At 33.0% G+C, this 24,363-nt stretch overlaps 3 protein-coding genes across 5 annotated transcripts in view; 2 read left to right on the forward strand and 1 right to left on the reverse strand.

Annotated features, from left to right (window-relative positions):
* LOC118747295 (prostaglandin D2 receptor-like) overlaps nt 1–10,693 on the reverse strand; it is a 36,330-nt gene extending 25,637 nt beyond the window's left edge. The window contains exons 1-2 of one of the 3 annotated variants that reach the window (XM_036481301.1): nt 10,606–10,693; nt 9,611–9,974 (exon numbers count right to left, since the gene is read on the reverse strand). In XM_036481301.1, the coding sequence (XP_036337194.1) occupies nt 9,611–9,861 (251 nt within the window). In that variant the 5' untranslated portion in view covers nt 9,862–9,974; nt 10,606–10,693. Of the gene's footprint in view, nt 1–9,610; nt 9,975–10,583 lie in introns of all 3 variants that reach the window. The other 2 variants (XM_036481299.1, XM_036481300.1) reach the window with 2 other exon arrangements.
* Nucleotides 1–24,363, forward strand: part of LOC118747292 (integral membrane protein GPR155-like) — a 346,226-nt gene that overhangs the window by 227,414 nt on the left and 94,449 nt on the right. The window lies entirely within an intron of this gene.
* Nucleotides 21,235–22,212, forward strand: LOC118747296. Its single transcript, XM_036481302.1, has 2 exons — nt 21,235–21,992; nt 22,093–22,212. The coding sequence occupies exons 1-2, from the start codon at nt 21,528–21,530 to the stop codon at nt 22,153–22,155; spliced, it is 528 nt and encodes a 175-aa protein (XP_036337195.1). The 5' UTR covers nt 21,235–21,527; the 3' UTR covers nt 22,156–22,212.

A 24,363-nucleotide genomic window follows, 5' to 3' on the forward strand; every position in this document is an offset into this window, starting at 1 on the left:
AAACACTTATATGTACTAAAACACTTACTAATTAGTAATAAAGGTATTCACAGCAATATGTACGTATGTATTCATGTACATATAAACCATTATTAACGAGACTTCATTGATTTAAAAATACTAATATGCAATGCATAACTTTAGCTCTGTCATTCAGCATTTTCTCCGAAACATTTTCCAATTTATTAGAAAATTGTATGAGACTGTCATACTGTCATGCAACAACAAATTACATTCCTCTAAATTATACATACATGCTATGTACATACGTAATAGTTAATTGTTTTTGTAAATATGCACATATGTAAGTTCAAGTATGTTTCTACCAGTTTGTGCAATAATTTATGACGCTACGGGAATTCCCATGCAAAGTCTCGGTATTTTATTTTCTAGATATGGCTCATTCCACGGTAATCGATGCCGAATGAAAAGAAAATAGACTTAAGAATTTGAGTGTATAATACACTAGTAAGCAAGAGTAATAAATCTAATTTTCAAGACTGAAAGCAAAATTTCGAAATTTATCTCAAAATCGGATATTTTTTTTCTTTAGGTTGTACCATTTAAAAACTCATATGAGAAGTTAATTTTCATCAAAATTGACAAGACTGATTTTCGTAGCCTATTGTTTTTTTTTTTGCATTGTTTAAACGGTCAATGGAGAAAACAATTCGTCAGCACTAAATATGTGTTGACGCAAGGCATATTTTAATGTCACGCCCGTCACAAAATACACAAAATAGTTATTTTTTGAAGGAAAACACATCTTGGACAGTGTAAAAAAGCTTACGTAAGTAACGCTATGACACAGGCGAATATGTGCGAATTGCTTTTAAGTATTTATATGCTTTTATTTTCGAAAAAAAAACAGATTATGTTGGTCACACCCATCACTGTTTAAAGTTTGACAAATTTTAATAAAATTCCGCCAAGGACAGCTACCGCTACATATCTGCTGATCTGAAATGTATCATATATCTGTTTGTGATCACATACAGAAAAAGATATGTTGCTCAAGCGATAGCAAAACTTAAGCTATGCTGTCTTGGATGAAAAGAAACCATCACTTCACTTATCAGGGTAAAAACAGTATCTCATACGGTTTGACAGGTAACAGCCTCATTAAAAGTGTAGGACAGACAGTGGATATGAAGAGTCCGATCAAGGATTATCCCGTATTTAGGTGGCAGAATCTTTTATGTGTTCGTAAAATTCGATTTTTTGAGAAATAAAGTTAGTTTAGTTGTTTAATAATGTATATTCATGCTCAAAATAATTCATATAACTCGTTTGGATTAAATTGTTTTCGAGTTTTTTTTTTTCTAGGTAACCTATTAGAAAATACTCGTTTTAAATAATTTTATATTACAGTTTAAAATGTGAGTTGAAATGTCACACCCATCACTGTGGAATGAGCCATATACTGATGTATGGCATGTGTAATATACATATATAAGTATGTATATGTTGCATATGTTGTATTCGCTCCAACAACAATGATAGAGAAAGCCCAACTAACTTATCTATGAAACAGATCGTTTATTGATTATATTGCAGTTGAAAAACTTTTACTGGGAAATTCAGCTACGCTAAATTCTGCAAAACTGAAGACTGTGAATACATTAGGGCGGGTAAATTTTTATGGGTAATTTTTTGACTATGCGCGTATAGCACAAATGACTCTACGTATAATTCTAAGCAAAATTGCCGAAGAAACAATGGGTCTAAAATTAATTTGGAGTTTGCCAAATTGCGAAAATAGATTTCTCAGCATTTTGCTGTAGTGCCATAAACAAGTGCTTAAATTTTGTATAAAACATGCTATTAGGGGTTTTTAGTCCAAATTGAGGTATTAAATTGTTTTCATTTTTTAAAGAGCGGAGTCGTGTTTCTCGTCTCAAAATTTATATTATAAGTATAATATAACATACCAAAACTTTTTTTTTGGAACAAATGCGGTGGATTTTGCATGTTTTTTTCGAAGAACACTATTTTTGGCAAATTTTTTTAATGTCAAAGAGTAATTGTGGCTCAATGCTAATATTTTTACGTGAAAGGGAATTACATTAGCTTACGCACACTGTGCGTCGATGATATTTCGCTTTAGTTCTTGGACTAGACAATTTAAATAAAAGCTAATTTCTTCTTGTGGGTGACCCGAATCATCATCTTTTCGCCCTCGTTTGTGTACAAGCGATTTATGAGGGGCCCAAGGATCGAACTCATTTTCTACAAATTCGAGTGACGACCCTTTGTTTCCCTTTCCTTTCACAAGAACTTCATTACAGAGGCCAATGCTAACGGATCTTTGAAATTATTTTTTTTGAACGGGAATGTCATCAGAAATAGTTATTGAATGCAAAAAAAGTAAAAGCTTGCAACTTACGCCACACGGAGACTTTTCAATGATTAACGGCCTTCTTCCCGCACCAATGAGAAAGTTCATCGCATAACAATTGCTTTAACTACTGCGCCTAAAACTTTAACGCAAACATAAACATTGTTTCGTCGCTGTCACGTACTCAATAAGTCATAATAAAAACATAAAATTTTCAAGTTCCTCTGACATACTTTTAGGCGCAATTGTTATGCGCAGTTTCCATTTTGAAGTGAATTATTTCCCATCGTCATAAAAAGCAAAAAATCTATTTTGGAAGCCAATTATTTTCATCAATATTTTCATTACACCTAACCTTAAAATAAGATTTTGTAAATCGAAAAAAAATAAACAAGCGTCCGTGCCGTGCCACAGGAATAGAGTCCATGACCAACAAGTTGGCAGTCGAACATGCTATAAAGAAGAGGATGCAAGTCACTTCTTCCAAAGTCATCGCATTAAAATAGACATACAAAATTTTGCAATTATTTTGTGTGAAAAACGGAAGAAAGAAAAACGTACAAAATTAATGTATTTAGCCAGTACAATCAGAGAGTACAGATTGGGCGATTTAGCGCCAATTTGGTGATTTTTTTTGGATATTTGCGCGTAAAAATTTCATTTTAAATTTTTTTCCCTTTTATTAAATTTTTTTGCGCTATCATGTAAATGCGTAGAAACACGTGATAAGTAGGTTATGGAGTTAGAGCTTTAATTTTGGTGTGGCAACACATTTTATTGTTATCGATTTTATTGTAGCATATCGAACATTTGCCAATATTAAAACACCATTTGTGACAATTCCCGCTGAATGTGAAATTTGCAATTTAATTTGTGGAAATAGCTGATCTCGCCTTATTATAGAATTTTATTTTATTTTTAACGCCGAGCGCTTAAAAGCGGATTGTGCGATTAACCATTTATAATGAGTTATAATAAATTTATTAACTGCGCAGTCCTATTGGGAAATGTGTTAATAAAAACATTTTTTAAAGGTATGCATATTTAAAAAAAATTTTTTGTACATCACTATCATATAAGTGATTTGTATTATTTATTATTACCCTGAAGATATTATATTCGTTTCTGGTTTTAATAACTATGTTATAACAAAATCTCATTTTTAAAATAAAAGATTTTTTAAGCCGATTCCATGAATTTTATAAAAAAAAAGTTTGCGACTTTTGGCGATTTTTTTTCAGAAATGGCTCTGAGTACAATTTAATGGGAGCTCAACATTCAAATTTGTTGCCTGTGTTTTGAAAAAAAAGCTATCAAACTTACACATACACACACACACAAAATAGTAGATGTTACTCCTCACTAAACCAAAGCATCCGAATTTGTCGGAAATCACACTTTTCTGAACAAAGTCGAAAGTCTTTCGATCCTTCTTAAGGAATTCGTCACACCAGAACTTCCGAATTTTTCAGGAATCAGAATTCTTCCCTACTTACCTTCGGATTCACATTCAGGGCGTCGAAGAACATGGGGATATAGAGGTTTGGTTCAATATGCAGACACTGTTTTTTTGTAATACTTATTAATCAATTTGTTCATTAAAGCAAAACAAATTCTTCTAATTTACATGTATAGTATATGCTATTGATTCGGCAATTGAATTTCCCCTATGACTACATATTTCTAAAGAAAAAAATAATTTGATAAATCTATTTAGCCGAGCGAAGGGTAAATTGACATTGAAAAGCAAAAGAATACAATCCAGACTTTATAGAAATGTTTCGATACTGTGAACTTTTTTTGTAACCCTATGTAATTAATTATTCAGTTGCGGTGTTTAAAACAAATAATAAAGCTATTTAAATGCCAAGAAACAATTATATTAAAATTCTTCATTTGTTGATTGCTTTGTTTACATTTTACAAAAAAAAACGCATTCACAATAATACATATATATGTACAGTTTTATTATTCTAACCGCAAAAGCCCTAAAATTAAACAACGACAAAATCCACTTAATAAGGCCCAGCCAAGCATTTCAACAAGAAAGTAGTAAGAGTTTCTTAAAATACATAAATGAACTGTGCACAACTTTTATGGCTGGAATATTTTTTTTTCCTCTGGGTATATGTATGTATATATGTATCTTCTATGTACTATGCATTAAACTTTATTCTCTACTTAAAGTGGGAATTAAATTAGAAATTATATACATACGTCTTCCCGCTGAAGTCAAAAAGCAAGCACCCAACTTTTGTAATTGAATAAAGGAGAAGGAAGCAACGTAATAAAAGCTTTTAATATCTTAAACGATTTTACGCCAAATCTGGTTTTAGCAAACGTTGTACACGCAGAAGTGTGAATAATGTAGCTATGTGTGTATTTTTGTTGGCTGCATATTGCTATTCGTTATGTTTTGTTAAGCTCACTCTTTTTTATTGCTAAACATCTATGTATGTAGGCTACCTGCCCATGTACTCGCAAACAATTTTCTTCCTTCTTTGTGCAAACTTTGTGCCAGAGCCAAAGGCTTCATTCATATACACGTACACACATACATATAAGAAAATTGAACTTTAATATATTTCCACATTTTTGGCGTAAAAATATAAAATTCGAAACTAGCTACAGATAACTACTTAAATATGTATAGGAATTATATTGTAAAAACTCATATCTGAACAATCAGTTGTATTGGAGTTAAGGATGTTAATTTTTTTCGCTTTTTTACGATCCCGGCATTTATTTATTACTTTCACACAACTTAAATAGAAAAAATTACTGCTATATTGTTTGAGAGGCTCTCCTACCATATAATAAAAAAAAAATCAATGGGTTTGAAACCTACTTTTTTATTTAAAGAGGCGGTTTTATTTTTCTCTTTGACATCAGGATTTATTTTAAAGCACTTTGTAATTTCAAAGACATGATTAATTCCAAAAATTATTTAAAAAATTAAATGCAATGTAGAATAAAAATATGGGTACCAAATGAAATTTCTTTGAATTAAAAAAATTAAATTTTTTTGGATTCACAAGGCCGAATAGGTAATATTTTATGCTGATAAAGTTGGAAGGACGAAATTCGAAACAAATATTGCGAAATTTCAAGGATAAAATTTGAAAAGGACATTTTCAATACTTATCAGTCCTTCTGCACCAAAAACTTGGAATCTGTTTAAATTCTACAGGATTTCCTCTTTAATATGATACCCATACGTCTTCTCTAAGCAAATTTCTCTGAATTTTTAAAATAATTTTTGGATTACTGACGTCAGATTAAAAAACTAAAAACGCAATTTTACTATATTTGGCCCATGGTTTCGTGAATATATTGATTTTTGTGTGTAAAATTTACTATCGCACGGTGTTATATGTACATATGATGAGCTAGACATTTATAAAAAAATATTAATTATTAAATAAAAAATAAATATAGCCAATACTGGTCAAGAAAAGTAGTTTCTATAATTGTCATTAGTGCAAATTACAAATCCCGAAAATCCCGGAATTATTATTGTATCTTTTATTGCACTGACCAATATTAAGGAGCATTATGCGTTTGCATTGGATAACAGTTTTTTTCCTATTTGGTAGTACTACCAATTTAGATTTCTTAACTAAAAAATACTATTTTATTGTGCTTGAATTTAATTCAACTATTTCGCATATTTCGTTCCGACTTTTTTCTAAGAATTTGCTTTCATTCTTCATAACCTTTGTACAAACATTTTTTTGTACGATGCTTAACCCACATCCATCGGAAATTTTTTGTAACACAAAGTACGTTGTGCATCAATTTGATACATATGGAAAATAGCCTAGTATTCAATGAAATGTTTTTTTTCATTTTTTATTATCTAATGACCAACTTTTGTTCATTTTCTGATAATAAGAATAAAAATGCTCGAAAGATCTATACGCATTTGTCGCAAAAAAAAATCAAAACATTAACTACACTGGATCACAAATTTTAGTTTGGTTTTTGTTCTCCAGACGTCGCTATCCAATTTCTATGTAAAATTGCTCGGTGATTCCGAAAATCGGGTTAATTTGTTTTTATATTGATACGTTTTCGAGATATTTGCAATTTACCGTTATTCAGCTTAAAGCAAAAATTGTTTCCTTTTAATCACGTATATCTTACGAACCAATTTAAAGAGCTTCAAAAACAATACGGCAAATGAAAGCTAATGAAATTCTCCATAAACCATACATACATCGCTTTCCGATAGGACTGATAGTTTCTGACAAATTAATTAACCATTCAAATTTTTTTTTATTTTTTAATGAAAAACTGAAAAAAATCAAACTTTAACAGAAGAAAAATAAAATAATAACAGGTTCTGTGTCAAATTTTTTGCATTTGTACTAAAGCCTGTTCTGTTACAAAAAAAAATCAAGGTACTGATGAAGAAAATCGATGGATAAATACGAAATAATGGGTGGTCAAATGAAAATGCGCAAAGATTTTTTTTATGAAATATGAGTAGAAAAGCGTGTTACTTAGGTGTGCATGGCGTATGTGTAACTTTCTTTACTGCTCATTTTTCATTGAGGAGAAGCTTGGCCAAACACTAACATATGTGTAAGCGCCAATCTATTATTATTATTATTTATTAGCTACATACATAGCGGTCTCATCAAATCCGCAGAATGTTCTAACAACACATATTGTGTAACAAATCATTATATACCTACCTATTCATGTATGCTGCTAAGACATCGAAAATGACTGTGATAAGAGCTCGTATAAATAGAATTCCTAATATTAAATAATATTTTGACTTTCTGAACTTTTTCATAGCAGATAGTCAGACGGCAACATTTGGTGTTATAAATTTGCTCAGCATCACTGGTGACAAGCTTTAATTAGTCGGAGAATAAAAATGTATACACATTGAGATTAACACATGCATGAGACAGGGAAAGTAAAGAAGGAATTACGGTTTAGATTTTGTATTATAGCAGCTGAGAGAACGTATATTAAAAATTTAAGACATGTGCTCACGATTAAAAAAAAAATCGAAGTTTGTGAGAATTGCCCATATAAATATCGAGCACTTAACATCGAAAAAGGGTAAAATTTTTTTTAAAACTTATTTTTTCGCTTCAAATAAGAAAATTTTAGAAAAAACTTTGCATACTTTTTGGGCGATTAGGGCTTGATTTTTACTTATGTATATTTTCTATTCAATTGTGACAGCTAGGACATTTCACTCCAGAATGCGATCAATTGTGAATTATAACTATTTCGTCGGAACTTATATAATAGCGAAAGATATTCTTTAACATAGAACGATAACTAATGTATAAAATTGCTTTAACAAAAATACCAAACGATTTCTTGATTTTATGTAACTATCATTTGAATGAATGTGACTGGTGGGACACTGAAAATAGCATATTTTACCTTTGTGCACTCAAAGATGAATTCCTAAATTTCTAAATTTTCTAAATTTGCACGAAAGATGTTTTTTGTTGTAAAATATGAACTATACGCTTTCGTTTTAAATAAAAATTACGTTAATATAATCTTCATAGAAATATAAAAAAATATTTAAATTTGTGTCCCACCATAGCCTTGTGACTTGTGTACAATAATTAAGCATGAAGCAAAAGTTTCCGTAGATAAAAATTACAACTTGCTTCTTTTTTATATTTTTCAACAGATTAATGAAATTTAGTTATTCAAAAAGATGTTACTACTGCAATAGAGGCAGTTTGGGCGTTTTAAAATTTATTTTGTTTTCATCTTTTACATGGGATGGCCCATATCTAATAAAATCCTACATTTTGAATTTAAAATTGAGTATGATCAATTTGTGAATAGCTGATACGTTGTCTGGGATTCAGAGATCATAACGATTACATATAAGAAATTAAATTAAATATTGCTGTATAATTATTACTGAACAATGGAAAAGTGGTTTTCGTCACCTGAAACGAAAATCGTTAGACTAAAAACTTTTTCATCTTATCCTAATAATATTCTAAGACTTTAATATTTTCTCGCGGAACGATTATTTTACAGTGGACATTATTTTTTGTTTTCTCATAATAATTATATGGGACTTTTATTTTTTGCATCTCTCGAGATGAGGTTGAGATATTTGCGCTTAATTTCATGAAATCGGCTATACTTGTACCAATACTATTAAGAGAAAACGTGGAACGAGATAAAAATCCTATATAATTATTATAAGAAGACGTAAATAATTTCCTTCAGAAAATAATCGTCCCGAGAGACGAAAAAAGATATGTCTCGTAAATAATTATTAAAAAAGACGAAAAAATGTCTCTCAAAACAAGGCGACGTTTTTGATCCCAAATATTAGGATGATAATTATTTTGGATCTCTGCTTGGATTCGTTATTGTGAATTAGAAAAACTGATATCAGATACGTAATTAGCGACCTCGAATAATTTCAGAATAGTTTTTTATATTGAATTTTTAGTAGTTTTTTTTTTGTAGATATGTTCGTCTGTGAAGTCAAATTGAAAGTCTAAGGGCCGTTTGCACCATGTCTAGTTAACGCTAACTGGAGGTACATCCTTCAGTTAAGCACGTCAACTGCTTTATCGAGCACATGTTATATGATGGGTGTCGATAACGTCGATAAAGATGTTTAACTGGGAGTTAGAATTAACTAGACATGGTGCAAACGGCCCTAAGGGCCCTCTTCTTAACTGTATTTTAAAATTTATTTGCCCTTTTAAGACAAATTTTGTTCTGAAAAGATGTATTCGAAGGGCAGATCAATTTTAAAATTTACTTGAGAAAACGGGTTTAATAATTTTAAATCGTACCAAGATGCTTTAGAAAATTGCGTTTGAGTCCGAATCTTATATGTATCTAGTCCAAAATATGTCAACATTTCGAACCGGCAACGGTCCGACAAATCCTTGATAACTTTGTAAAATACAAGCTGATTGACTGGGTATGGATAGCCAGATGGGTCTGATAAACAATGTACTACCAAAACTGAATTTATTGAGGCAATTTTTCGAGCGTGGCTCAATTTTTGAATTAAGTAACAGCGCGCTGACACACCAATAAAGTGTCCACTATGCCGCCTTGAACTCATTTGAACACCAATCGGCCAGTGCACCAATTAAGTGGTGCAGCAGCTAATGCTTTGGTCCAGCGTTTATAAATGTGTTTGTATGTATGTATATATGTTTGTATTTACAAATATTTTCTAAAGCATGCATTCGCTTCGCTACCCTCTCACTTGTGGCATTACTTAGATTTCTAAATGCTTGTACTTACCGCAACATTAACGTATATTTGCTATTTTTAGTAGCCTTTTTGCGCGCCAAAATCAACAGCGCCAAAGAATTGCCAATAACGCCGAGCAGTAGTACAATACCGCTGAATAAGAAACGGCGGCGGTTGTGATAGAGCGCGAGCGGCTGGGCAATAACACTTGGCGATGCAGTTGAGCTGACATTCCAAGCGAAATCACTCGTCGACTCCTCAGCTTCGAGCGAGATCAATGAAAAAACACTGGTATTCTCCATATCAGTTATTTCCACTATTAATTACGTTTTTATTTTTTTTTGTACAACGAAATGAAGGTGTTGCCAAAGCAGATGTAGGTATGTACATATGTTCTTAGCCAGACATATGTACACTTAATAATATTTTTGTAAGTTTAATAGTTCGCAATTAAATGAAAAAATAATAATAAATCGCATTTTTTTTTTTGCTTACAAACCACAAGAACAACAACACGTTTCAATCAAAAACACTTTACAAAATGCCTTGAAGCACCTTTGCTACCGGCAAAGTTTAGTTAATTCACAAACAATTTTTTGCTATTTATATGTGTTTATTATTGCATAAATTACATTCAAATCCACTTAGACGCCGAGTGGCTTAAAATAATTTATTAGCTGCGTATTTTTGCATTTATTAATGTTGCACTGCACTTGGAAGCTGCTGCAAGCAAGCAGCAGCATTGGAGCAAAAGGAAACGGGTTTCGAATTACTTTTCGGCGCGTTTGAATCTAACTCTAGTAGCAATTAAACAAACAAAAAAAAAACGTTTTAGTAATTCTACAAATTTTTCAGTTAAATCGTTTGATTCAATTCGTTTAATGCCCAGTGCCTACAATTATAGTGAGTCCCCTTCGTATGCACTACATACATATATTACGGCTGAATTGTCAACAAATCGTTCTAGTTTACCAATAAATTATTTCAATTAAATCTTAATTTAAAACTCAACGTTTGCACAGACTCGGTAAAATACTCGACTTTACACTTGACAGTTGTGTTGTGCGTACTCGAAGTTTTTCGCATCCAATCGTTAGCGCGGCTCGTGGCGTACTGTATGAGCGTGTGCCACTGGAATGCTTTAATTGCCGGTAGCAGCATTCGAGCTGTTGGAGCAAACGAAAGCGCCAAAGGTGAAGCCGACCTCGACGTCAACGCCAACGCCAACGCCAATGGAGCCACTTGATGCCGAAGTGCGCCAATAGTGTCGATAAGCGTGCACACGTCCATATATACTTATGTACATATGTATGTATGTATGTATGTATGTATGTATGTATGTATGAGTTATGGAAATGCGCTGCTGCTGTGATAAGGCATACGAAGTAAGCGAAGGTGCTTCGCTGAATGGATGCTCGTACACAGTGTTGCCATAATTATATTAGCTCTGATGCAATACTTTTCGTGAAAAATCCTGTAAAACTGTCAAACAGCAAAATTACTCTCTGAATTGAGAGTAAAAAGTGAGTAACAACAAAAAGTACGCGAACAAAAAAACCATTTTTCCTGTAAAAACGTCAACCAGTGATTGCTTGACACTTTTCATGATTTTACCAGAAGAAAAAGTTCGGGTAAAATCTTGCAACTTCATTCTCTACACAACTCTCCAAAAGTCGCTCTCATTTACAGGATTTTGGAGGATTTCGGAGTACGGGAACATTTTTCCTGCAACTTTCTGCAAGTTCATGTAAAATCCTGTAAGTTCATGGAGTGCTGGATCAGAGCTATTTATTTGTTACCAAAAACGCAAAAAAAAAATTAAGAAGTTCAAACCTATTTTATATACTGAAGCTATGCACATACATATATTAGGATGATTGATTCGGTTTTTCCAAGTCGGTTTCCATCGATCTTTTGCATATCTATAGGCGGGTTTTTGTTAGTGTTCATTTTTTGAAAATCGAAAAACTGGATTTTTTAACCGACTTCAAAACCAGAAGAAGGTTATCAAGTCGTCGGAATATGTTTTTATGTATGTTACCGCATAACTTTGGACCACTTTAACCGATTTCTATAATTCCTTTTTTTATAGGAAAGGTGGTACCCGGGTCGTGGTCAAATGTTTTTAGACAATTTTAATCCTGTGTTTTAATTAAAATTGTCTAAAAACATTTGAACTCGAGCCGGCACAACTAACAAGTTAAGAAGTAAAAAGGTCGCTAAAACCATCGTGATAGGCTTAAATTTTTATATGAGAATTGAAGTCGACTAATTTCAATAATGCCAAATTTTGACATGTGTCACTTTTGAAGATCGTGTGCGATTTCGGCATGATATGTTACTCAGATTCTGATGGTAGCAATGATTGTCACACTGACGACCCGAGCCCCGAACCATCAACCTCGAAAAGAGCTAAAGTTATATTTATGAACAAAAGCATACAAAAGTTGTTGCATATTTCAAGGAGACATATTTGTTTTTAATTTTCTGTGGACTTTTACATTGAGTGTATAAAGATTTTGTGTGAAAATATCCCTAGTGAAACTTACCAGCGAATAAATTTCTACAAAATTTTAACTCTCTATTCAGGTTTTTCCAAAAAATGGTTCATGAAATTTGAATGTATGTACACAAATTACATACGTATATATCTCGTTCCGATATTAATTTCAAGGTTTTTTTCCACTTTATTTTAAAAACAAGCAGGCAAAAAACTGTTAACTTAATATTGCCATACAAAATTTTACCTGAGAATGCAAAATGATTTAAAGCGTGTAATATATCTCAAATAGATAAACTTTTGAAGGCTTGTAAGATTTTCTGATGTCCCAAGTTGGAAGAAAAACTTCACTTTTGTTCATTAATTAGAAAGTTGGATCTTCTCGGACAGTCAGACAGCCATGATAGCTTTGGACTTACACATAGACAATGCAAAGGAAAGGTACGACTACCCACAACCTTCCGGGAAAGAATAGGAAAGGTATAGCAATTGCCGCTTTTGAACAGTTTGTTAGAGATGGAACAACTTTCGCAGGACTAGTTGCTTTTTCTGTATCAGGAAACCCACATCGTTGCAGAAACAGAGAAAAAATGCTGTTTCCTGTGAAGACTCTTATGGGTCTCTTAAAAAAAAAAGAATTAGAATAGCTTTGTATTGATCTATGGATGTGAGTGGAGGATATATTTACTCTTCTTAACAAATATATAACACGGAATCGAAAAAGTTACCGAACTGAAAATAGATTACCAAATTTGATAAGGAAAGGAAAAAAAAATGTTGGTAAAAAATAACCAAACGGCAACACTACTCGTACATTTACAATGACGTTGACGCCTACGGCGCTGTCGACTTCGATACCAAATGCATATTTACCAACTTACATGTACGCAAACTCGTATATACATACATAGATATGTACGTACATAAATACATATATTCAATATTTTGTTTATCACTACTTACTTCCCACCATGGCTTTTCTATGCGTCTGTTGCGCTTCTGCCTGTAATTATGCGAAGTTTATTATATAAATAGCTGTTGCACCAAAATTGTTGGCCCAATTGTCTCGAGAGAGAGACTGAGTGGTAGCCTTTCTATCCTTTCTAGTAGAAGGGATGTTACCAAAGTACACAAGTAAAAGCATAAACAGACGGCAGCGTTGATCCGGATCAACTCGGGAATTAACTGCAGTTGATTCGGATTAAGTCCGAGTTAATACGGATCAAGGCTGCCGTCTGTTTAAGCTTTAAGATGTAGAATGTTTTTCATTTCATTTTCCTAATCTTTTTTATTTGATGCTTTCGGTTTATTTTTGGAATTAAGCTTCACAAGAAATTTTACAAGCATAGAAAAATCAGAAGGACAGATTGGTGCCGTGCGAGAGATTGCTTGTGTATGCTAAAGCAGTGGAGACAGCCTCAATCGGAAATCATTTTGTTATGAAAAGGAATTTGAGTTTTATTCACTATTGTTTTTTTTTGCAAAATATATGAGTATATGGTTCCTTTTATAATGTTAATAGAAGTGTTTCATATAGCTACATAAGTATGTACTATGTACATATTAGTATATAGTGCAGTAAATTACCAAAATCGGACTGGTTGTAAATTCTAATTGAATACCTAAAGGCCAGACTTGATTTGCGAGAATAAAGGGTTTTGAAATCGCCGTCATCTTAATATCCAGTCAACATAATTTTTTCTCAGGGCTACAGTCATTTCAAGACCTCAACTAAACTATGCCCAAACGTTAGTATCCATACGTAGTAGTCTAATTCTTATACGATTTTTCCGATAGGATTTTTCTCTACTTTATACTTTTTTTTAAAGCGGGCTGAAGTTTTGTTCTTTTGGTAAAAAATCCAATTTTAAACAGATATAAAGCAACTTTAAACATAATTGTTGTTCAGCGAAATTTTCAACCTGCTGGCATTAAAATACTCCTTGACTGGTCACTGACACAGGGACATTCCTGACAACTGCATAGCCGATGAGCTGGCAAGAAGAGGGACGCAAATATCAGAAGTTGGCTCTGATAAAGATGTGGACATACCTCTGCAAACACAGAATAAATGTTGAAATCATCGATGAGGTAAACGTCAGGTGGATTATGGAAACCTACGGCCAGGCAAATTTGGCCAAAACTTGTTGTAAAGCGATCCATAGCTTTTGCCTGGCTGGACGGTACTTTTCTCAGGTTAATAGTCGAGGTAATCACCGGATACTGCCCGATAGGCACGCACGGAAAGTGGTTGGGCTACCCAACCAGCGATTTTAGCCGAAGCTGCAGAGACGGCGAAGAGGTGAAGAGCGTCAATCCAAAACGTACAACCAATTCTTCAACAAGTACTTTTTATATTGCTTAGCCGACTTGAACTCAGCGAGCGCGCTAAATTTTCTGCGCTACATAAAAGAATTCGGTGGATCAAATTATACAGTAGTAACATAACGGCCTAACGGTAACATAACTCTAACCTAACCTAGTAAAATTTAGAAACTATTTTTTTTCATAGAACGTTTTAACACATTAATTTCTACCAGAAAGGATCGGTTTGGTCCTGTTTTGAAAAGATGGCGATTAGTGGATTAAAATGTTCCACAAAGATGTTAAGAAAAATATCTGTGACAACTACTTTTTCTTCGTTGGTTTAGCTTCAAGTAGCGGCCTATATGGTAAGTCCTTTGTGATACCAAAGATATCACGAAACTCCTACTCCATTTTGAACCACTTCGCGAAGTCAAAGAATCTGAGAAGTTGCCGTATGTACAACTTCACCACTGCATTTACATCGTTTAACATTTCTGTACCCAAATATTTTTCTCGTCTTATACATAATGCAGGTCATTCACAAATTAATGCCTAACAGCCCCAAGCTCTTTTTATCTTTGGCAGCTTCGAAAGAAGCCATTACGGGGCACTCCTAATCGTTATGCCTGCCGCCCTTAAGGTATACGTACTGTAAGTACTCTCATAGTTAAATATATTTTCCTCCTCTTTTCTCATGTCTTTCTCTGGCCTCTCTATGAGTTTGGCTTTGCAATGGGTACAATGTGGTATTTGCGGCAGTTTGCTACCATTTCTGATTTGATCATGATGACGGCATCTAGTGTCTTGATGAATGTTTGTCTGCCGGTGTAGATATAAATTTGAATTGTTTTGGCAACCATTAGACGAAGACTATCAGAAGCTTCTTGTATAGCCACTAGTTCTAACTAAAATATACTGCAATGGTCTGTAAGGCAGAAACAGCATGCCAGTTGCTCAGTGTATACCATGCCTACTCAACAGAATCCAATCTCTGTAAGATGCACTTTACTAAAAGTGAGCGTTGTTGCGCAGTTGTCCATTTTACCCGGAAAATGTTCGTTTTCAGGAATGGTATGATCACCTCTGTGTGCTTCTCAGCTTTTTAGCTCTTTCAATATGTGGGTGCATTGCATGCCCACAATGTCTATCTACGTAAGTATGTCAGTCAATGAGTTTTCGTATAAAATATGAGCAGGAAAGAATGTTACTCATACGCCATGTACGACTATTATAATTTTAATTGTTTTGCCCTGTTGAAGTTTGGTTTTTTTTCCATTCACAATGAAAATATCTGGGGAAAATTACCTGATCTAGAAAAACGGTATATAAGTAGATCCGCATTATTATTTTAAAGGACTTTGTAATTACAAAGATATGATTAATTCCAAAAATTATTTAAAAAATTCAATGCAATGTAGAATAAAAATATGGATACCAAATGTAAGAAGAAATTTCTTTATAATAAAAAAAAAATTTAAATTTTTTGGATTTACAAGGACGAATAGGTAATTTTTTAAGCTGATAAAGTTACATGGACTAAATTCGAGGATGTAATCGAGTTTATATACGTCCTTACCATATAATTTTTTTCAAAAACAAATATTGCGAAATTTCAAGGATAAAATTTTAAAAGCACATTTTCAATACTTGGAATCTGTTTAAATTTCACAGGATTTCCTCTTTAATTTGATACCCATACGTCTTCTGTAAAGACATTTCTCTGAATTTTTAAAATCATTTTTGGATTATTGACGTCAGATTAAAAAACTATAAACGCAATTTTACCATATTTGGCCCATGGTTTCGGGAATATATTGATATTTGTGTTTAAAATTTACTATCGAGTGGTGTTATACGTATGTATAATGAGCTAGACATTTATAAAAAAGTATTAATTATTAAATAAAAAAAGAAATATGTATAGCCAATACTGGTCAAGAAAATGAGTTTCTATAATGCCAATTACAAATCCCGAAAATCCCGGGATTATTTGCGAAGAAACCCGAGATTTTTTGGAACTTGAAAACGCCGGATTCTCGGGATTAACATTCCTAGTACGAACCCTTGGCTGCTAATTGTTGCCCGATACTAATTTAGCATGATGGATATCTTCATAAATACAAACAGATATATTTATGTATAACAGTCCGTTTGTTTCTTTGCTCGCCGTCGGGTGTCAGAAACTGCTCAATTGTTGTTTCACACTAGTTCGAGGTCGTCTGGATTTTTTTACGGTCTCGAGTTTGGGAAAACTGTCAAGTTCTCAGAAGAATTTTGAAAAAACGATAAATGCTTAAACCCTTTTTTTTGCTACATATTTTCCTTTGAGTTACACTTAAGTGGAAAAAGTATTATGTGACCAATAAATTTAATCCTATTCACTTTATTGCCGCTCAAATTTAAAATTTTTAAATATATAGATATTTTGATGCATTTTCTGAATTTAACGTCTATTTTCTGTCACGAAAATTGTTTATTTTCTGTCAGGAAAATTGCTTATTTTCTTCTCTTTTGTTACAGTATTTCTATTACGCTCATTTGTCCGAAACTTTTCCAAAAATAAAAAGGCAATATCACAGGTTTTTATTATTTGATGTATAATTTTTGACAGGCATCCGGTTTATACGAGCATCAAATTTGTCGCTGCGGACATCAAAACACAGTAAAGAACAGTAAAAGATAGTTTTGCTGGGCAAGCTTAAGAAAAACGATAAGTAAGAAAATGAAAATAAAGGCAAATATAACAAATCTACATGGAGTCGAGTGTGAGAGAAGTATGAGGACAATGGCTCACAATAAAATAGGCCAGCCGGCTGACAAATTTCCATGTTGGCTTTCATTCGCAGACATCTATTTAAACAAGAGGCGGATGGAAATGCATAAACATAGGTACCTATATGAATACATATCTGCTGATATATGTACATACATACATATGTAGGTAGTATATAGTATACATACGTAAGTTAGATAAATTTGTGAAGGCGTTGATTTGCACTTAGTATACGCATTCGCTCGTATTCATACATAAATTTGTTTGTTTATGTTAATTTGTCTTTGACATTAGGATCCTTTCGTTATCACAAAAAGAAAACAAAAAAACAGCAACTGGCGTGTGAAACCTAAATAATTCGAACCTTCGTCAATGTTGACCTCGTTTAGCTGACATTGTGGTGTGTTTTTGGCAACTCAGCTCACTTCAATTCGTTTAATTTATTGCTCGATTATCCTGGTTGGGAGCTAATTAATTTAGATTCTTTTCGAAATGCAATTGGATACGGGTATTTACACTGATGGTCAAGCATCATTTACCACCATTATATTTTTTTTTGCTAGTTGGAATTTTGTAAATAAATGAAGAAAATTCAATTTTGTATTTAAATATAGCTCATATGTACTATAACACAAACTATATAAATTAAAATTTCAAATTTTGTATAATATAAAAAAATATTTAATTTTCACAAAAATGTTTCTAATTTTGAAATAAACTATATAAATCAAAGTTTCAAACTTTTTACAAAATTAAAAAAAAAAAACAATATACAAAATCTTCACAAAAATTTCTCTAAATTTTGAAGAAAACTTGTGGAATGTTTCTTAATTTTGTTGAATCTTTTATTTATATGATTTTTGCTATACTTCATAAAAGAATAGGGACGGTAGGTTATGCTTGACTGCCAGTGTATGGGTTTATTTCTACACAAATGTTCATTTCGTAGCAAATATGTCAGATGTATGTATATACATACGTATACACGCGCCCGCATTTTCAAAAGGTTTCATTTAGGGTCTTCACAACGAGCTTGATACTCGGTAACTGGGTGTTCGGTAATTTTTCCCCATGTATTTCGTTTATGTAAAATTATTTTATTATCGGTTCTCCGGTTACCGAATTATCGTGGTGGAAGCTTGATAATCTGGTAATTGGTAAACTGCAAGCAGCTGTTCGAGGTTTATCCAATTTTAAATTCGCCCGCTGCCGAAACGCATAAGGCATATGAGTGAATAAAATTCCTTCAATTTTCTGTTACAATTACTTTTTTTTATAGGAAAAAAGCTACGTATCAGCTGTTGATAAACTTAATTACCAGACTAACAAAAGAACACAGAACACAGTTGATAAAATTACCGAGTACCAACTAGCAGATGTGAAGACCCTTATTATTAACAAAAACCTGACGTCCATTTTACTCATCAATCAAAGCAATTTGTCATTTCTGTTTTACGATCAGATATATATCGGCTACTTCACTGGTGCCTTCCCATATTTGTGGCATGTGTTGCCTGGTGTTTGAAGTGCGTCGTCACATTTTGTTTGGGGAAAATAAAATTCTACCCTATCATCGTTGGTGTTATTACGGAAATCGAAATTCCTCTTAGTATGGATTCAGAGGTTTATTGCACAAGCGGAGGGTTATCCCGTTCAAAGATGGGGAAATGTTATGTTTATTTTGACTTCTATTTTACTTTCGGACTTTCTTTAAAACTTGAGACAGAATAGAAATGTTTACACCACCATCCTTATAAGACCTCATTTTACTAACTTAATGTAGCATTTTTTCGAAGGGATGTGCGAAACATATTTACATACTATATATGTATGTAAGTAAATGAGATTTTTTCGAAACTGTGTTTTTCGACTTGCTCCCAAAACGAGTTTTAGGATGGCTTCGGCTGAGACTTTGTTCGGCCAAAATGGCCTAGGCGGTTTTAGCGCCAGTAAAGGAGAAGAAAATAAAAATTAGCAAACTCCTTTTAAAGTACTCCCTATGTAGAAGAGATTCCATGTTTAAAGAATCTAATTCAATTTGAATTAAAAAGAGAATTAGGTAACTCAAATGTGTTTAAATGGGTTTAAAAAGGCTTTATTTGTGAACTATATTTAGGAGTGTTGTCACGTGTTTAAAAAATCAAATTCAACTCATTCATCTGTATCTGCGATCTAAGAAGATTTTTGTTTGAAAATAATTTTCGAGATGGTGAGCAGTGAGTGCCAAACGAACGGTTTTTAAGAAAACTCAAGTTTGAAAATATTTTTATTAGGGTTGCCACCTATTCGAAAAGTAGTATCCATCTATTTATGTACAAACATATTTTTCAGATTTTCAAAAATGAGGCGTTAAATTATAGGGCTTGGCGTATAGATGTGCCAAATTAAAACTTTTTAGTGGTACACCGTAATTTAAAATTTGATAAAACGAGAAATTAACACCATGCGGCAACTCATGCTGGACGGGTTTGGATGAGACTTTTGGATTTTTTGTTTTTAAGTTTTTGAATAGATTGCCACCTCTTTACAAAGTTTAATTCAATTTTGATGTTTTAACACAATGTTGATTTACTAGTAAAATTTATAATATGTACTTGAAATATTGGCCTAAAGTCTTGGCGCAAGCAAGCTATGGCGGCGGCAGTATTGCAACGATGTGAGTTGCATACAAATTAGTCACTTAAATTTTTAGCACACAATTGACGTCTTGCCCACCACTCACCACTCACCACCCACCACGTCATAATAACTGAATCGCAATACCGGAAACTGAAATAATTTGTAGGCATGCATGCTCGCTCATATGACTGCCAAACTGCATCGCGCCAATTGTGATGCTTTGTGTACGTTGTGCAATAAGTTAAGTCCACTGCGCATGCCTAGGCCTATCCAGACTCCATCGTCAGTGGCTCCGTGCTGCCGCTGCTTAAAACGCTTGCTGAATTTTATATTTAAACAATAATATTTGCCCCCTTCCCCACCACTTCGCTACTTTGTGACTAATTTTACCAATTAATGAATTCATTTGCATGCCATAAATGAAATCAGAAATGTAAATTTAGTAAAATTGAAATCTTTAATCTCGTAAACAAAATTCCAACGCACTGAATGAACAATAAATGTTATTGTTTGGCAAGCACAATCTGCGTATGCACACGCGTTTCGGAGCTATTCTGGATTCGTGCGGGCATGCTTGAGTACTATTGCAAATGCATAGGATGCATACCTAGTACATAAACATATGCACACCACATACATTTCAATCATATCTACATACCTACACATTTAGAAATATATATTAATGTATTTATGTATGTATGTAGATAAGTGCTTATCCCAGTGGGCTTAATGAAAAGCGCTTTTATGCAGAGCTTCTTTCAATAAGCTCCTTCTCCTTAGAAGCTGTATTACAAGATAATCGAGTAGCCCTGAGATTTAAGAGAGAAAGGTGTTTGTCCAAAGACCAGCAAGCCAAATAAAGAAAATAATCGGAGCATGTCTGTAGGCAAATTAAATTTAATTTCTTTAGTGTAAACTGAAGCTGAATCAAAGGCGTTGGAGATTCTGGCCATTCGATACAAAAAAAAAATGCGATTAAAAATTGAGCACGGAAGGGGTGTCACCTCGGAAGATCAAAAATAATGGCTTCTAGAAGTCCTCTTTACTGCTTTTTTGGTTGACTGGGATTTACAGCGTATCACTGCATATCTGGAATTTGCATTCTACGCGCAATGCCTAAATGCAAATCTTTGGATGCTACAAAATTAAGAAAAGAAAAAACCGCGAGTAAACTACACACATTCATATATGCTCGTACATATCCACATGCCAATCTGATTGGAATGTACTTTTGAACTTTATAAAAGCACAAATAAAATGTAGTACTTGAATAGCGATGACCATGGATTGCAGCAAATAAGTATGAAGTGGACAAAAGGAGCAGAAAATCTTGAGAAAATTATTGTGGCAGTTCGCCTTTGTGCAGTATAGACCTCATTAATTTTAAGGTCAGCTAAAGAAAAGAGTGTGTAAGAGTATTTCTTATTGCGCCTTTTTTAGAAAATCTGTTTTTTTTCGGAAAATATGGCGATAGTACACAGTGGTCTTGAAACAATGATAGGTATGACTAAAATGCCAACCAAAACTGCTTGCATACCTGTTTTGGAAGGCACCCATACACCATTATGCAGTTGGAATTAAAATCATATCTGCTCCTATGCCTAAAATATTGTCAAATGAAAATTTGGAAAAAATTTAACTGCAATTGTTAGTATTTCTTGTTCAACAGAGTATTCTAAAGTTATCGTTTTGTATATTAGTGTAAAAAAAAACAGATAGTATTTTTCTCGATGATAATATTTCTGGTGTAAGCTATTTGATTGCACATCATGTCTTCTATAAGTCATCCGCAACATAAGTGTAATCACGAAGAGAACAGATTTAAAGTGTGCGCGCCTTGTGGGAGAAAGATTAAATTCGGATCGTCAAAACCTTCAGAATTTAATATAACCGGAAAATTGGAGTGTCTTATTAAAAAATACGTTAGTGAAAATTTTAGATTGACCAATTCGAAGTTCCCATTAGGCATTTGTGGTACATGTCGTAGGGTTCTCTGTGACCGAGATAAGGATATACCAAATGCAACGCGGCCTCTTCCAAACATGCCTAACTATGAAGATTCGACAAAAGAAACAAGAACAACTTCATGCTCTTGTTATATCTGGCTCACTGCTCGGGCAACCAGCCATCCAAAAGTTATACAAGGGAGAGCACATACCTTAAATGTATTGAGTGAAAAAAACTCCACCAATGGGTTGACTGCTTTGTCAGTTGGGTCAGAATTAAAAAATCATGTAAGTAAACTCGCTAAAGCCTTCCGAAGCACAGAAATGTCGGAAACATTAAAAATTCACGTGCTTCTAAATCATTTGGAACATTGTCTGCATTTTTTAGGCAACGACAGCTTCGGAATGTGGTCGGAGCAAGCTGAAGAATCCATTCATGGCGTATTTTTAAGATTTTGGCTCAATTATAAAGTTAATTCGATTGACGACCCTAAATATATAATCAATTAAAAAAAAAACTGTCGTTGAATTTTCATCAAAACACATATGAATTTATATAAAATAATATTTTATATTGACTTTGTAAATTTATAAAATTTATGCAATAAGAATTATTAAAATATGCAATTATGTAATATTATCTCTTGAATAACTAAGTTAAAATATTTTATGCTTATATAAGAAAGTGTTATAATTATATTACCATAGACCTTCGCGATTATATAACTGGATTTGGAAAGTTCTAGATCAACATTTTATAATATTTTAAGCATAGGAGCAGATGGAATTTTATTTTCAACGAAATTTTGATCTATGATTATGTACAAAGACATTATGTAAGCCGTTTTGGTTGGCATTTTAGTCATAGCTATGGTTGCTTCAAGACCACTGTGAGTAGTATTCAAAGGAAAACGGTTTTATATGAATTGTTTTTATATACCTATTTATGCGCAAGAATTCGAAAGCGCATTTCACGTTCTTGGCAATTTTGGATTTGTTTTCAACTTTAATGCGAAGTTCAATAGACTGACATATATTAAAGAAAAATTAATATTAGAAAAACAGAAGCCAAATCAACATGTTTTACAATTGTTGTCTGCGCATCACTCTAAAACTAATATTTTTGTCGAAGGTTGCCACCTGTTTGAAAATTGTAAATTGATTTAATTGATAAGATAAATAAAATATTGCAAAATGGCTATCAAACTCAAAAGGCTTGGGAAAGTTTTAAGTAGTAGTAGTTTTAACGAGGGCTGCCACCTGTTTGAAAAATTTTATTCAATTGTTAAATTGATAAGAAAAATTAAATATTACGATACGAATATTAAGCTAAAGAGGTTTAAAAAGTTTACTGTCGAAGATATTTTTATAGCGGGATGCCACCTGTTTGAAAAATTGTATTAAGTTAAAGAGATAAGATAAGGTAAATGCTGAATTAATACACCTTTGAAGAAAGTGCACGGAATGCAAAATCGAGTTGGAGCATTTTAAATTAAATTTCCAGGATTGAATACCTTCAAAAATATATTTACTAACACTCACATTCATAAAAAAAAAAGTATCTTTTATAAATCAAAAATTTGTTTGAAAATCTCACTTCATAAAGCTCTTAAAATGTATTTTAATTTTTACATTTGCAATTGTATACAAAATGAAATCGTTCGTATGAAGCTATAATTTTCAATATGATTATACATTGTTAAGTTATTTACAATAGCTATAATCCTAAAGAGACGCCGATGCTTAACATCAATTTATCCAATGAATTGAATTTTCATATCTCTTAAAATAGTATGCACATACATACATACCAGGGTTGATGCGAATATTCGCATTCGCATTCGCAACCGCGGAACTTCCGCACAAATTTTGACATTCGCATTCGCTTTCGCATTCGCAATAATCAATGCGGAGCTTTTGCGAATGCGAATATTGTGCAAGTGCCTCAAAAAATATATCAAAACACATTGAGCGCAAGGAATGGAACAACAAAACTGATTTGATGGCTTATGGTACCGACAGCGGTGGGTAATTAATTGTGACTGTCTGCAACTAGGAAAAGCCAAGCTCAGCTAACTAATAAAAAAACTAATTACGAGCTATTCATTACAGGTGAACCTTTCCGAAAGGTCACCCGGGACTTCGTCCGTGATTCCAAACATTGAAATTATTATAAAAATCGGGGTACCTTTTTAACAAAATAACAAGAATTTGAACTAACTCTGCTGGCAGCCACGACTTTCAAAACAGGATTTTCTTCGAAATTTTCATTCCTACAAAATAACAATTTATTAGCCATATCGACCTATTCACAACGTCGCGACGCTATAAGCACACATTTTTCAAACCAGTGACAGAAGACAGGATTAAAAATGAAGTACAAAAACTAAAATCGAAAAACGCTGATGACGTAACAGGTTCTCTAAATTCTGAAACAACCAAAATAATTGGTTATCCAAATTGGAACACCGTTGTGGTTTAAACAGCTATCTTGCCATGATGCTAGATTGTGAAGATGAAAATCAGGAGGATACATCCGACATTTGCAGCCCCGATGCAATTTTCGAATTATTGAACCGCAAAAAAAAATAACTGAAGTCCACTCAACTGGTGCAGCGTCAATCGAAAAGAATTTACAATTTTGTAAAGATTCAAGTTT

This window comes from Rhagoletis pomonella, unplaced genomic scaffold (genome assembly GCF_013731165.1).
Source record: "Rhagoletis pomonella isolate Grant_MI unplaced genomic scaffold, Rhpom_1.0 Rhpom_scaffold_00011, whole genome shotgun sequence".
NCBI lineage: Eukaryota > Metazoa > Arthropoda > Insecta > Diptera > Tephritidae > Rhagoletis > Rhagoletis pomonella.